A 16404-nucleotide genomic window follows, 5' to 3' on the forward strand; every position below is an offset into this window, starting at 1 on the left:
GAAGTGGCAGGCTGGCAGCATCTCTCCAGGGACTTCCCTGCTGGCTCAGACAGTAAAGCGTCTGCCTACAATGTGGTAGACCGGGGTTCAATCCCTGGGTTGGGAAGATCTCCTGGAGAAGGAAGTGGCAACCCACTCCAGTATTCTTGCCTGGAAAATCCCACAGATGGAGGAGCCTGGTGGATTACAGTCCATGGGGTCGCAAAGAGTCAGACACGACTGAGCGGTTTCACTTTCCCTTTTCACTTTCAGTGTCTCTCCCCTAGCTGCTTATCGCCTTCAGGATAAAGCCCAAACTCCTTATTCCATCTTCTCTGGGCCTCCGTGCAGTGAGCCCTGCCCAGGGTCCATTTCCCCTTCTGGAGTCAACAGCCTCAGGATTTGCCCTGGGAAACCTTCAGCCCCCAAGGCACAGCCCATGATATGACTGTCAGTCAAGCCAAGGGGCGGGCACACGACCCAGGCTCAGCCAATTAGGCACATTCTCTAAGGACTTTGCCTCTTGAGGATGGAGAAGCTTTCCCTAAGGAAAGAGGTTGGAAGGATTCATTTGGGAGGTTATCACCCTGAGTTCCTGCTGTCTGGATCCCCAGGGCTGCCCTGGAACCTGGTCCTCTCTGAACCTGGCTCTTCAGCCTTCCTTCTGATTCTGTGCAAGCCTTCACAGCCTCTCACGGATGTCCTCTTTGTCCAGAGAGGCCCCATCAGTTTCTGTCTCAGGTGTCCCAAGGTCCTGGTGGAGATGCTCTGGCTCCTGCTAGCAGCTTCCCCAAACATATCCCGACTTTGACCTTCACCTTCAGCTTTTAACCCGCCTACTGTTCTCACAGTCCCTGTCTGCTACAATGTGCCTCTGAACATTTGTCTTTGCCGGTCCTTCTGCCAGGAATGCCCTTTCAACCTTACTTCTCCTCACTCATTCTCCTTTTTAAAACTGAAGTATAGTTGATCTACAATGCTGTGTTAGTTCCAGGTATAAAGAAAAGTTATCCTTATGTATCTATTCTATTTCAGATTCCCTTCCAGGAGAGGTCATCACAAGAACTGAGTCGAGTTCCCTGTGCTGGACAGTAGGGCCTTGTTGGTTATTATTTTATATATAGTAGTGTATATTTGTTAATCCCAAACTCCTAATTTATCTCTCCTCCTCCTTTTCCCTTTGTAAACCCTAAGTCTGTTTTCTATGTTTGAGAGCCTGTTTCTGTTTGGTAAATAGTCATTTGTAAATTTTTTATAACTCCACACATAAGTGATGTGTGCCATTTGTCTTTCTCTGACTTACTCCGCTTGTTACAATCACCTCTATGTGCATCCTCATTCATTCTTATCTTCAAGAACCACCTCATACATGCGTGCTAAGTTGCTTTAGTCATGTCTATTTGTGACCTTGCGACCCCATGTAGCTTGCCAGGCTCCTCTCTCCATAGGATTCTCCAGGCAAGAATACTGGAGTGGGTTGCCTTGCCCTTCTTCAGGAGATCCTCCCAACCCAGGGATCCAACCCACATGTCTTATGTCTCCTGCATTGGCAGGTGGGTTCTGTGCCACTACTACCAATTGGGAAGTCCAAGAACCTCCTCAGACATTGTCAAAACTGGGGGACTTCCTCCACCCCTCCTCCACACACAACCCCCCACCCCCAGGCCTGGCTCTGACCCTCTAGGCAGCCCCGGAGCATCTCTCCCTCAGCACCAGCAACCCTTCATCTGAACCCAGGGCCAGATCAAGGTCCACCTTTGTTTCTTGCTTGGTCTCAACAAAAGCTTTCTGGGCTCCAGAACCATGGAGGGGCAGATAGACAGCTCCCTTGGGACCTGCTCAGGGACTCCTCTGCCAGCTAAGACTGAATCCACTGCCCGCTGATGAAGAGTCATGAGGGGGATGCTGAAGAGTGCAAGCTGGGGAATTGTCCCAGAATAACAACGAGCCCAGCTCCTCTGGGTTGGCTGTTGCCCCATCCTCAACCTTTGATCCAGAGCCTGCCCCAGCCTCAGTCATAGCCCCAGCCCCTGCCCAGCTCCAGCCACTGACCCGACCTCACACCCTGCCCTCAACCCCAACCCTCTCTGCACCCACATAGCCCCTCGCTCCACACCTGCCCTCACTGCAGCCCCTCCTGACAGTCTCCCCAGTGAGACCCTCCCAGGCTGGCCTTGGCAGAGCCCCAGCTCTGATTGAATGGGGCCTCCAGTGGGGAAGGCCTGGCCAGATAACTGGGCAGCGAATGGAACAGGTGTATCAGAGGCAGGCACCATGCCCAGGTCCCCTCCAGTGACAGAGGCCCTGCACCAGGTAACAGGGCCGAGCATTAGGCAGGGCAGGGTCAGGATCAGGTTTAGGACCAGAAGTGTGCTTCTGTTCCCTCACCTACCCTGCCCCAGGCCAGGCTTCATCCTGAGCCTTGGGGCAGGGGGTGGTGGGGGAGAGAGGGACTAAACCCTCCATGGTTCCTGACTATCCCACCTAGGAAAGTACCCAAGCTATAGCTACCCAGAATCAGGCTAAAGGAGGCAAAAAGGGGAGTCCCAGGACAAGCCAGTAGGATTTGGGAAGCTTGCAAGGTAGGGATATCAAGGAAGATGAGTCTTGAAAGAAGGGCAAAAACAGCCCAAGTCCACCCCACCACCACCCCGAGGTCACCAACGCCTCTCCACCCCTTCCCCTGGGGAACTGAATCAGGGACAAAAAGGCCCCCAGGACCTCAGGGAATCAGGCCCTCCACTCCATCCCCAGGTGAATCCTGCAATAGACAACGTCATGAGAACGGAAGCCGGCATTGTGACGTCACAGGTTGGCGATGGCTTTGTGCTCCTGGAGCTGTCGAGTGAGTCAGCTGGGCCCCTTCCTCCTCCCTGCTTTCATGGACCCATATCTGACGCTGGGGGCTGGAAAAGCTGACCAAGTAGCCCCTCCCCTTCTCACCCTGCTCCTCCCGTGTGCTGGCCTGGCCCAGCAGGTGGCCAGTGAATGGCACTTAGGGAGATTGTCTTCTTTTAGCTGTAACTAGCAAACCAGACTTAGGTGAGCAGCCCAGGAACTCTTTGCAAGGCTGTGTTGAAACTGCCTGTTAACTAGGCCACTTTCCCAGCTTGACCATGAGCTTATTCCAAGTGTGTACCTCAGTCTAGCTCTATGGAAGCTCAGAGTATATGTCAGTTAAATGCATAAATGGTTGGCAGGATGGGTGGGTAGAGATAGATGACAAAGGTGCCTCTTCCCTCTGTGGGCTACTCTCTGACCCTGCCCCAGCTCTGCCCCCTTGGACTCTTTTCCTGAATGCTCTTGGAAGCCAGCACCTGTTGGAAGTCCCAGGCATCTTGGCACCCATGGGTCTTGACAGTCCCCATTATGGGGTGACAATGACAATGATACCACTGCAGAATGGCACCTTTGGTCCCTCCAGAGTTGGAGGCACTGCTCAAAGGCCCCAGACTTTGAATTTAATGAAACTTGAGTCCAAATCAGCCCTGCTGTACATCCTCGAGCTGGTCACAGGGGTCCCCTCTGAACCTCGGTTTCCTTTTCTAGGAAGTGAAACTGGAACCTGACTTCTGAGGGCTGTCAGGAGGACCGGAAGAGAAAGCTGCCACCTTGACTGTTGTCGTGGCCACCCATCTCCTTCCTGCCTGGCCCACGTGGCCCCCATCGTCCAGAGTCGCCTGAGGTGGTGTGGCGGCGATGCCGGCGGCCAGGGATGCAGGCCAGGAGGCTGGCCCGCGCGATCCCGGCAACAAGGACAGGGACCTGCGGGTGCTGTCCCAGGAACTTTGCCAACTCCAGGCCAAGTACGAGCTGTCCCGAGCCCCGCTGTGCCCTGGCCCCGGCCCCAGGGCCACCTGCGGTGGGCTAGGCGGCTGGGACTGAACAAAAATGCCTGAGGAAGCAATGGAAAAATTCCTCAGGGCCAGGAAATGGCCAGGGAGTCGGGGATGCCTGGGAGTAAGTCAGGAGGGGTGGCTGAATTGTGAGTAGCAAGAGGTGGGGGCACCTAACTCTCCCCCTTTGACTTCAGGCTTTGGCTGGTCCCAGGCCCTGCACAAGCTCAACCTCCCAGCACAAAGGCAGGGCTGTGGGTGGCCATCCCCATGCACCTGTCGGCTCAGCCCTTCCAAAATCAACGTGTGAGGCTGCTGCCCTGGCTCCAAGCAGACGCCCTGGGTCCTTGCCCAAAGAGGCCTTTCCATATCAGGCTGCCCATGAAAGCCTGAATTGGGTGCAAAAGGATGTTTCTGTGAGTCAGTTTTTGGAGAGAAGGTCCAACCCATCCATCATATTCTTACAGGGCTTCCAACCCCAATCATGTTTAGTACTGAGGCTCACCCCACGTGGTATTTGCAGCAGGGAAGACCATTCTTTCTTGCATTTTTCAGGATGGTGTGGATGAGAAAATAGGGTCTGAGATGCAGAGTGGCTTGCCCTGGGGCACTCAGCGGTCACTCAGAAATACCTACCATGGCCCTGTCCCCCTCTGCCCTCTGCCCTTGACTGCTGGCCTTGAATGGGCCCAGAGCAGGAGACTCATCTTGCTTGGTGATACCCTTGACTGTCGAGCGTGGCTGGGCAGTAGCATGTGGCCATCTCCCCTCTGGGGGCTGCTGGGGCCCCGACCTCAGATGTGCTGGGCGTCCCAGACCTGGTCCCCACCGTCCTGTGAGGGAGGGTCTGGTTACCCCTGTTACACATGGCCCACCCAGGCACAGAGAGGTGAAGCCCCTGGCTACATCACCAGCTAGTGGGGGCTCAGGCCATCTGCCACCTGCTCAGCCTACAGGAGGGGCTCCATAGACCCCACATCAGAAAGCCTCAGCCTTGCTTTCCCCCCGGGTCTCCTTTCTTACGGCCTGACCACCGGCATCTATTTGACCTGTCTATGACTCAGTTTACTCAGCAGTAAAATGGGAGTGGAGAGACGCAAGTCAGCGTCCCCAAGTGATGGGAACAGTGACCGGTCCAGCCCAGATCCACACGGCTCTAGAGACGGGCCCTTGCCAGGGGTCACGGCCTGGGGGTCTCCACACCACGTCCTCCTGTCTGGCTCACTCGCCGGCACTGAAATGTCTCTACAGGCAGAGGAAGCTGAAGAGGAAGGTGGAGAAGCACAAGCTTTTTGAAGACTATCTCATCAGGGTCCTTGAGAAGATCCCCAAGGGTACGTATGGAGCTTTCTCAGAAGGCCTGTCCTCTCTGTGACCACCTCCCAGCCCGGGACCCGGGCACCCATGACCCCACTGAACTTCGAGCTCACCTGCTGCGTGGGAACCCACAGGCCCGTGCCACCGTGGTCGAGCCAGCCTGGCCACCAGCCGTGTGACCTGTGTGCAAGTTCTCAAGGTCTCTGTACAGTGGGAACAGCAAGAGCTCCGTAGCACGGATCATCTTTTACCATTAGGTACTGGCTTGGCCAAAAAGTTCCCTTGGGTTTTTCTGTACCATCTTGTGGGAAAACTCGAATGAACTTTCTGGCCAACCCAGAGGCACAGAGCCTGATGTTCAGCTAGCACCCAGGAAATGACAGCTATTATTATTATCTCATTTGTCTTTGGTTTTGCTCGTTGGAGCTAAAATTACACAGACTTCTGAAATGGGTTTCTGTGTTTCGTTTGATTGTGGTTTGTGCCAGAATCCACTGTGATCAGTGCCGGAAACTTGGTAGGAAAGCGAAGGGAAGTCATAGTTACACATGTGTATTATTATTACCATATTATTATCTTTACACCATCAATAATAAAACAACTATCATTGTTTATGAAATATTTACTCTGTGCAAAGCTCTTCAGCTAATCTTTTTAACCCCTCCTTATGAGGTGCCAGGGCTTCCCAGGTGGCTCAGTGGTAAAAAATCTGCCTGTCAAAGAAAGAGATGCAGGAGACGCAGGTTTGATCCCTGGGTCAGGAAGATCCCCTGGAGAAGGAAATGGCAATCCAGTATTCTTGCCTGGAGAATCCCATGGACAGAGGAGCCTGGCAGGCTACAGTCCACGGGGTTGCAAAGAGTCGGACACAGCTGGGTAACTGAGCACACACACTCGTAGGAGCTTCTGGGAACGGTGTTACCTAGGCTCAGAGACCTTAAGGGACTTGGCCAAGGTCACCTAGCCAGGAAGTGGTGGAGCTGGGTCTCAGACTTTGGCCCATCTGATTTCAGAGCCACTGTGCTAAGTGCTCTGGAGCTGTGGGAGCCCCAAGGACTCTGCCCTAGAGGTCAGGGAAGGCTTCATGGAGGAGGGGGCCACTCATGGAGCTCAAAGGTATTCAGCAAAGGGGTCCAGCATTGCAGTCAGAGGGAACAGCACAAACGTAGGCTGGAGCCCTGCATGGTGGGTTTGGGGCTGGTGAGTTCCAGTGTGCTGGAGTGCCGGGGCCTGGCAGGGATTGCTGGGAGGTGTGATTGGAAGGTTGAGAAGCACCAGAGAGCCTTGAGCGCTGAGCCAAGGAAGGGCGCAGGGCTCCAGGCCGAGCACAGGTCTTGATGTGGACCCAGCGCCCAGGGTTGCTGCCGGCAGCCTCCTAGGTTGGGGTCTTCCTAATTCAGCCATGCAACCCTGTTCAACCCACCGGAAGGAGCAAACACCAAGGCTGGGGCCTGTTTGCTCAGGGCAGCAACGACCCCTGTCCTCTTCCTGCAGGCTCCCCCAGCCAGCAGTTTCTCCTGGGGGCTCCAGGGGGGTGGGGCAGGGTGTGGGGAGTCTCCTGCCTCACTCCACAGAGATCCAGAATCCCTACTCAATCCAGAATCCTTGCAGCCTTTCAAATGCTGAGGCTTCTCCTAAAGGGACAGGAGATGGGTGACGGAGCCTTCTCAACTCTGGGGCTCCAGCTGAAGCATCAGCCCCCACCCCCACACCAACCGTGTGAGCATCACTGCCATAATCACTCCGTAGGCCATAACCAAGGGGAGGAGCCGGAGGAAACCCCGTTGGCGGCCATGGTGGAGCACTATGGGAAGCTCTTCGCAGTCAGCCAGGACATCCAGAAGCGTCTCGAGGCCTTCTTTGAGATGAACCAGGCCATCCACAAGAGTCTGGAGTCTTTAGAGGAGGGCCACCGAACTCTGATCCCGGTAACAGCTGTCTGAAGCCTGGCCCATGCCACTGGGCAGAGAACTGGGGTGTAGCCACCCACCACCCTCTGCACCCCAGAAGAAGGCCTGGAGCAGGGGTGGGCTGCTGGGAATCCGGGTGGGGCTGTCACTCCAGAGCCTTGTTCTGAATCCCTTTCCCTCCGCTTCTGCTGGGTGTCTCCCCTGGAAAACTCAGCTCATGCTTAAAAAGTAATCTTCATAGTAGAAAAGTCAGGAGTGCTAGATTCAGACAGACTGAGGTTCAAATTCCCCTTCAGCCTCTGACTAGCTGCATGACCCTGGGCACGACCCTCTCTGAGTCTCAGTTTCTTCAACTGCGAAATGGGGGCAATACAACCTAGCTGGTGGGCTGTTGTGAGACACCAAACAGAAACTGTCTCAGAGTAAATGCCCCCAGAGGTGATCTCTCTCATATTTGGTTTATCTTCTAATAAACTCAACTTTCAGCCCAAGGGATGGGCATTCCATGCAGAAGAAACTGCCCTGGCAAAGGCATGACATGATGAATTTTTGTGCTGCAGCTGGGGCCTGGGACACAAGAGGACAGAGGATAGGGACGTGGAGAGGGAGGAAACAGGAAAAGAGAAGCTGACGGGTTGGTTGATTCTTGCAAGGACCTGGCTTGGAATTTGCAGCCAGTCTCTGCCCCCTAGTGGTAGCACTGAAAACCTACACCATTTTGTACCTTTTTTTCCTTTGAGGGAGGGACACTGTGAAAAGACTTAACACGTTTTATCTCGTTCAAATCTCACCCCAGCAACCCCAAGGTAGGTGCTTCTCTTCCTAGAGCTGAGACTAGGGGAGGGGAGTGGGGTGTGCAATACTGGATTCCAACTTTATTGAAAATTTTAATATTTTGCTCAAAACACATTATTTTTTGCATTTCAAAACGTTTTGATTTTCAAAAACGTTGCATTAAAATATTGATGATATTAATTCTGAGCTAAGTGTTGCACTTTAGTCCCAGGCAGACTATTTTTCCTCATTTTCAAAGTAAGGAAACTAGGGCTCAGAAAAGTGAGGAGTCGTGTATATCCTGTGTCCTCCAACGCATCCTCACGGGGGGAACGTGCCCAGCGCAGCCTGTGCCCCAGAGGCCTTCACAGCTTTGTCCCCGACCCAGGGTCCTCCCAGCAGCCCCTGCAGCCGGAAGGGCCCAGACAGGTGGTTTTGTTTATGGAGAGTGAAACTGGGCTCTAAGAGCTGAGCTGCAATTCAAACCCCAGTCGGCCTGAAAAGGGAAAGTGTTTGTCACTCAGTAGGGCTTCCCTGGTGACTCAGAGGTTAAAGCGTCTGCCTGCAATGGGGGAGACCTGGGTTCGATCCCAGGGTCAGGAAGATCCCCTGGAGAAGTAAATGGCAACCCACTCCAGTATTCTTGCCTGGAAAACCCCATGGATGGAGGAATTTGGTGGGCTACAGTCCACAGGGTTGCAAAGAGTCAGACGTGACTTCTCTTTCTCCCTTTCTCCCTCCCTTCCTTCCTTCCATGTCTGACTCTTTGCGACCACAAGGACTGTAGCCCGCCAGGCTCCTGTGTCCATAGAATTCTCCAGGCAAGAAATACTGGAGTGGGTTGCCATGCCCTCCTCCAGGGGATCTTTCCAACCCAGGGACCAAACCTGGGTGTCCTGCATTGCAGGCAAATTCTTTGCAACCTGTGCCACCAGAGAAGCCCTACACATACTTTTCCTTACATCTCCTGGTGCTTTGAATGACTCTGACCCCCCCAGAACTTTCTGATCCCCGAACTTTCCACTCCCCACCCCCATCCTCGCTCAGACGGCCCTGAGCACTGAGTTCCTGGACCAGGTCCAGGGCAGATGCCCCCGGGGAGGGTCTGCGGCACCGAAGTGACCCAGCCACCCTCACCGCAGTGCCTCAGGATCCGGCTGTGCCAGCTACAGAGGAGGTGTCACCGCAAGCAGGAGCAGTGGCAGCGGCTGGTGGAGCGTGGCGTCACCCACCAGAAAGCCACCGGCAGCGGTGAGGTGAGCTCAGTCCGCTGGGTGGGGTGGGGGTGGGGCGAAAGCCGGGGGCTGCTGTCTCCTCCATAATATCAGCCCCCAGTGCTCGCGTGCGCGCGCGCACACACACACACACACACACTGCTTACCCACTTCTCCCTCATGGCTTGGTGGTGTTGTACAGTTGCCAAGTGACATCTGACTCTTTGTGACCCCATGGACTGCAGCACACCAGGCTTCCCTGTCCTTCCCCATCTCCCGGGGTTTGCCCAAGTTCTTGTCCATCCAGTCGTTGATGCCATTCATCCCTCTCATCCACTGTCTTCCCCTTCTCCTCCTGCCTTCAGTCTTTCGCAGCATCAGGGTCTTTTCTAATGAGTCAGTTCTTCCCATTAGGTGGCTAGACGACTGGAGCTTCAGCTTCAGCATCAGTCCTTTCAATAACTATTCAGGGTTGATTTCCTTTAGGATTGACTGCTTTGATCTGCTGACTATTAGCTGTCAAAGTGCTTCTCTAAGAAGAGGCAGATGCTGAGGCCACAGGCAGTTAAGGCAGCTGGGATGCCCCATTCAGGCATGTGCACTCTTAAATAATGTGATTCTTACTCATATCTATTTCACCGTGGAGAAGAGTGATGCTCAGAAAGAATCAGTCAGGGTTGAAGTCAGAGGACTTGAAGCTATGGTTTTTCCAGTAGTCATGTATGGATGTGAGAGTTGGACTATAAAGAAAGCTGAGCTCCGAAGAATTGATGCTTTTGAACTGTGGTGTTGGAGGAGACTCTTAAGAGTTCCTTGAACTGCAAGGAGATCCAACCAGTCCATCCTAAAGGAAATCAGTCCTGAATATTCATTGGAAGGACGGATGCTGAGGCTGAAACTCCAACACTTTGCCCACCTGATGTGAAGAACTTACTCATTGGAAAAGACCCTGACGGTGGGAAAGATTGAAGGTGGGAGGAAAAGGGGATGACAGAGGATGAGATGGTTGGATGGCACCACTGACTTGATAGACATGAATTTGAGCAAGCTCCAGGAGTTGGTGATGGACAAGAAGGCCTGGTGTGCTGCAGTGCATGGGGTCACAAAGAGTCAGAAACGACTGAGTGACTGAACTGAACTAAACTGAAGTCGGGGGACAAGATTTCTGGGTTTAATCCTTTGAGCTTTTCTTTCCTGGGCTGGGGAATGTGGACTAGTTACCCTCTGAACTCCCCTCGGGTCCTCCCACGCCAGAGTCTGTGCCCTACTAGCCTCGGGGTTTGCTGGGAGGAGGTGGGGAAGCCAGGCTGGGGCATAGGGCAGTGCTGGGCGCACCCCACGTGAGCAGGGTGCAGTCGGAGAATGTGGGACCTTCTCAGGCCCCGTGGGAGACTAGTTTGGAAGACATGAGCATTGGAGTCCATGGGCTTCTACTCCCAGTCAAGGAGCCCTGAGGGGGAGCTGGATCAGCCGCTGTTTACAGAGCCTGTTCTGGGTCTTTCTCTTTAAGGTGGGAAGCAAGGAAGCCATGGCTGATCACCACTCTGAAGACCTGAAGTGCGGGACTCTAGAGCTGCCCCGAGTAAGGAGCCCTGGGTTCCTCCAGGTGCCCCCCACCAAACCCCTCTGTTGGGTGTGAACCTCAGGTTTCCCCAGCCAGGAGGACCCTCTGGAAAGCCATCCGTCCTGTGTCCCTCTTTGCAGGGGAGGATGTTCTGACTCCGGGGAGTGGAGGGACTCATCCCAGCCCCTTTGGGTGTGGAGCACAGGCCGAGATGAGAAGGTGGTTTCTGGCTCCAGGATGCCTCTCTGGCCTGAGCAAGGTGGGGAGAGGGGGCAGGGGATTCTAAGAGGGGGCCCCCAGCCTGCTCCCCTTCTTGCAGAATGAGCTGCTCAACTACGTGCAAGCAGCCATCAACGACATGGCCCAGCAGTGCTGCTCCTCTGCCCAGGCTGTGCCCAGGGGCCTGGGCCTCTTCTCCAAGCTCGACCTGATCCAGGTGAGGACTTGCGCCCCCCAGGCAGGCTCTGACCTGAGCCTGTCCTGGACCTCGGCTCCCGGTGTGTCCGTGGTGAGCTGCCCAGTTGGCCCTTCCCTCTCTGGCTGCATGGTGTCTGCATGTGTGCGGCGGGGTCCTGGGTTCTTTTTTAGCCTCTCAACAAACTTGTAATGAGCACCTATTGGTGCTGGGTCAGAGAGTTATCAAGCAACTCCTGCCCTGCCTGGGCTTAATGTGTAGTCCCACTTTGTTATATCACACACACACACACAAACACACATGGGGTACGCACCCATACAGACAGTCATATGGTCTCACAGGACACCCTGCAATACACATGAAACATACACGGACACACCTGCAAACCAACACACTAAGATGCTCACAGATGTGGCCATATGTTTACACAGGGAGGGACATTTCAGTGACCGAGGCAGCCTCAGTGCAGGGTCCTCATCTGAAATTTCAGGCTCCTCTCAAGTCCGCTGAGCTTTGCCTTCTCACTGGGGGTCCCCACCCTCATCAGTCATAATGCTGATGCTGCAACAGTGGAGGTCAGGACATCAGATTGGCTTCCACCAATGACAGCATACCTTGTTTTAGTTTTAATAATATCTTCAATGACATATACTTCCAGTGCCCTAAGATTTACCCATTCAGAGTGCTCACTTTACTGTTTTCAGTACAGTCAGAACTGCACCATCATTCGTAGTATCTCATTCCTGAATCCTTTTACCACTCCCCCAAAATAATACATTTTGTATCTGCTTTCTTTCACTTTGCATAATGTCTTCAAGTTTCATCCACATGGTAGCATAAATCATTCCCTTTTATGACTGAATAATATTCCATTGTATGGATAGACCACTTTTGTTTATCCAGTAGTCAACTGATGGACATTCGGGTTGTTTTCATTTGGCGGCTATTATAAATAATTACCGTTTGAGCCACCAGGGAAGCCCTATAATTAATGCCTCTATTGCCTGTGTTCTTTTAAAAATATTTATTTATTTGGCTGCACTGAGTCTTAGTTGTAGCACAGGGGATTTTTTGATCTTCACTGCAACATGTGTGATCTTGTATAGTTGCGGCATGCAGGATCTAGTTCCCTGACCAGGGATCAAACCTGGGCCCCCTGCCTTGGGAGCACGAGTCTTAGCCACTGAAACACCAAGAAAGTCCCCATGGCCACGGACTTGTGTGGACATAGCTTTTCCAATTATCTTGGGTAAATGCTTAGGAGTGGAATTTCTGATTCACGTGGTAACTCTGTTTAACATTTTGAGGAACTGCCAAACTGTTTTCCAAAGTGGCTCTGTAATTTTACAATCCTGTGATCAAAGTATGAGGGGTCCAGTTTCTTCATATCCTTGTTAACACTTGATGGTCTGTCTTTGATAATTTAGCCATCCTAGTGCATATAAAGTGGTATCTCATTGTGATTTTGATTTTCATCTCTCTGATGATGAATAATGTGGAACACACATGTGTTTATTGTCCATTTGCATATCTTCTTTGGAGAAATGTCTACTCAGACCCTTTGCCCATTTTTTAAACTGGATTATTTGTCTTTTTATTGTTGAGTTGTAAATATTCTTTACATACTCTGAATATAAGTTCCTTATCAAATGTATTATTTGAAAATATTTTCTCTCATTCTACTGGTCGTCTATTCACTTTGATGATGTCCTTTAAACCACAAAGATTTCAATTTTGATGAAATCCAATGTATGTATTTTTATTTTAGTTACTTGTGCTTTACTTATCATATCTAAGAAACTATTACCTAATCCAAGGTCATGAAGATTTGTATCTAAGTTTTCTTGTAAGATATTTATAGTTTTAGGTTTGTGATGTAATTTTAGTTAATTTTTGTATATGGTATCAGATAGGGGTCCAAATTCATTATTTTGCATGAGAATATTCAGTTGTCCTGTTACCATTTGCTGAAAGGACTACTCTTTCCTCATTGAATTGTCTCCTCCTCCTTGTCAAAAATCAACTGGCTGCAAATGTGAAAAGTTTATTTCTGGACTCTTAATCTTATTCCATTGGTCCTCACGTCTGTCCTTAGCCAATACTGGACCGTCTGGATCACTGCAGCTTTGTAGTAAGTTTTTTATAATTGGGAAGTGAGCCTTCTAGCTTTGTTCTTCCCTTATTATTTTTTTTTTTTTTGAGGTTATTTGACTCTTGTAACAGCATGTCTTGTGTTGTATGTGTAATTTCAATATCTGGGTGGGTTTCAGACTCAGTGTGATCAAGGCTCAGTGGCACTTAAAGGACCGAACTTTCCACCCTCCCCGATTTCCCCTTCAGCGCTGGCTTTATCCTAAGCAGTAACTTGCTTTCCTCATTCATGGCAGGTTCAGTGGAGTAGTTTGAATTCAGGATTGTTAGTGCCTCTGCGACCTGTCACTGCCTGCTAAGTTGCTTCAGTTGTGTCCGACTCTGCAACTCAATGGGCTGTAGCCCACCAAGATCTTCTGTCCATGGGATTTATCAGGACTGGTGGGCGGCGGGTGGCGGGCAAGTCCCATGTTGTTGTCCCAAGTCCCAGGTTCCATGCCTATGTTGTCCAGCAGTGATGGTGCACAATGAGTGAGGCTGCATCTTAATTGAAAAGAGCTTCTCACAAGAATGTCATGGGTAGTATCAGGGCCACCCTGCTCCGTGGCACAGCTCACACTGAACGCCACATATTTGGCATCCCCTGGGGTGTAGCTCCTTCATGCTGGACATGAATGAACATTTGAGAAAGGGCACATTTGCCCTTACACTTGCAGTGTATTAATTTCATCTTCTTCCCAAGAAAAAGGAGGAAATTACCCAGTGATGTCAACGGGTCCCAAGGATCTACCTCAATAATCAATCAGTCAAGACTTACAGTCACACTCTTATGCCCAGGAAAGAGTTAGAGGTGGGGGAAATAAAGGTCACCCGGCCCTTAAGAAATGAGTGCCCCTCAGAGAGAGAGAGGCTGTGGGCAGTCAGGGTGGGCTTCTTGGAGGAAGTGGTGAGAAGAGGCAGGCAACCCCATTCAGGAAGCCACACGAGGACCTGGACTCTGAGCCATCCACCTCTGCCACTGCTGAGCTGTGTCGTTTCAGAAAAGTCACCTGGCCTCTCTGAACCCCAGTTTGCTCCTTGCCAATTGGCGTTGATACCACATCCTTGCCGGGGCCCTTGTGAGAGGACGTGCAGGTCAACCTTTGAGGGCGGTTTGGTGTCCGGGAAGCGGCGTCCAGGGCCCAGTGCCCAGTCAGGCACCAGAGATTTCTTTTTCCTTCCAGGAATTCATGTTGGACAAAATGGAGACGGTGAGATTCGTCTCACTGCTCACAGAACCCATCGTGTGCTGGACGGCAAATAATCCCAAGGCCCAGGGCCGCAGAAGCTACCTCAGACCCTTCCGGAAACATTCAGTGAGTGAAGACTCCACCCCCAGGAGCCTCTTCGCCAGCACCCAGACCTCAGAGTGCTTCAGCCTATGCTGAGGCAGCCCGGGGCCTCCAGGCTGCCAGCATCATGACCAAAGCCTTACCTGCTTGGCCTCTTTTCTTCACCCACCAGAGCTCCCGGCTCAGCGGGGGTGGGGGTGGGGGAGCCAGCCGGCCGTGGCGGGGCAGTGAGAGAGCAGGATTGGATCCTGAGGCCAGGGGGGCTGAGGGGGCGCTGTTCCCCACATTTGGGGACTGATAGGGATCAAGGTGTGGCTTCCCTGGAAGCTCAGCTGGTAAAGAATCCGCCTGCAATGCAGGTCGGGAAGATCCCCTGGAGAAGGGACAGGCTACCCACTCCAGTATTCTTGGGCTTCCCTGGTGGGGAAGATGGTCAAGAATCCGTCTGCAATGTGGGAGACCTGGGTTCGATCCCTGGGTTGGGGAAGATCTTTAAGATGAGGGCATGGCAACCCACTCTGGTATTCTTGCCTGGAGAAGCCCCATGGACGGAGGAACCTGGAGGGGCTGTAGTCCAAGGGGTCGGACATGACTGAGTGACTCAGCACAGCACAGCGATCAAAATGAGGCCTGCCCGGGACCATGGACAAGCAAGGGAGTCGGGGGAGGAAGGTCCCGAGTTGGAGGCAGCAGCCAGGTGGGAGGTATCGGGCTGGAGACCTGTACCGGAAGTGAGGAATGCATTTCTCACTGTCGTGAGTGGATCCGTCTGAGACCAAGGAGCTTTGGATAAATGCTTGATTATTGGGAACACAGGAGTCACAGGAGCTGCCCAGAGCCATAGGACATGTGGGAGCTGACCTGACCTGAAGCACGGTAGGGGGTACTCAGTTTGTAGGGAGACATCTCATCACTGGCTCCCAAAAGCTGGATACCAAGCCAGTACCTACTGCCCATCGAAGGGTCCCAGAGCTTCCTGGCATGACTGCTACTCTCAGGGAGACCGGGGCAAGGCAAAGCCCTTCTCGGGGCTGGTTTTCCCACCTGTGAGATTGAATTCAAGGTTGTCTAAGGGAGTCCCCGCTCCAGTCTGACGTTCTCAGGTCAAGGTTGGAAAGACCTGGTATGCCTGGATGCACTGGCTTGGTGTCATTGAGCCACAGGAATAAGATCATCCTAGTGACCACCGCAGCCCCTGGGGATCTGCTGATGTTGACTGACTCAGGTAAATGTTGAAAGTTCAGAGCAGCTGATCTGCGGCAAACGGTGGCCTGTCAGCAAGTTACTTTTCCTGGGGGAGCTTCAGAAGAGATGATGCAATTCCTTCAATAAGCAACACAGGACTGATGTTCTCCAGGTACTGTTGGGAGAGATGATGGGAGGTTCGGAGGGAGGAAGGGTGGGGTGGGGCCCTGAGTAGGACCTGGCCACTGAATTAATTAGGGAAGCTGAATATAAGAAAGGAGGTGATGTCAGGTCAGGTCTTAAGAGCAGTTTACACCAAAAGGGTGAGGGTGCTGCAGAGAAAGCATCATTTTGAGTTTCTGACTCTTGGACCTTTGGAGCCAAGAGAACATCCCAGGTAGAGCTTGAGTCAGATTTCAGAAGACAGAGGTGAGGGGAGGGCTGGAGGAAGTGAAGGAAAGGCACGGGGGCTTCCTATTTGGCTGCAACACGAAAAATCTGACTGGCAGTCTGAGACGGTGGGTGGGCTGAGGAGCCACATGGAGTCCCAAAGTCCGGGCTGTGAGGTTTGGACTCTGGTCTGGAGGATGTACATGGGAGTGTTTTGTCCATTCTGGCTGCCACAATAAAATACCATATGCTAGAGCTTTCGTGATGATCCAGGGGTTAAGAATCCACCTTCCAATGCAAGGGACACCAGTTCAATCCCTGCTCCCAGAAGATCCTACATGCCGCAGGGCAACTGAGCCTGTGAGCCACACCTACTGAGACTGCGCTCTAGAACCCAT

At 52.4% G+C, this 16404-nt stretch overlaps 1 protein-coding gene across 1 annotated transcript; it reads left to right on the forward strand.

Annotated features, from left to right (window-relative positions):
- The first annotated feature begins 2774 nt into the window (after positions 1-2774).
- Positions 2775-14527, forward strand: CCDC197 (coiled-coil domain containing 197). The gene is made up of 8 exons (XM_065906075.1): positions 2775-2790; positions 3529-3785; positions 5067-5149; positions 6882-7060; positions 8959-9072; positions 10541-10612; positions 10914-11030; positions 14324-14527. Exons 2-8 carry the CDS (start codon positions 3679-3681, stop codon positions 14525-14527), a joined length of 876 nt encoding a protein of 291 aa, XP_065762147.1. The 5' UTR covers positions 2775-2790; positions 3529-3678.
- Positions 14528-16404: the final 1877 nt, after the last annotated feature.

The sequence above is a fragment of the Muntiacus reevesi genome, chromosome 15, assembly GCF_963930625.1.
Source record: "Muntiacus reevesi chromosome 15, mMunRee1.1, whole genome shotgun sequence".
Lineage (NCBI taxonomy): Eukaryota > Metazoa > Chordata > Mammalia > Artiodactyla > Cervidae > Muntiacus > Muntiacus reevesi.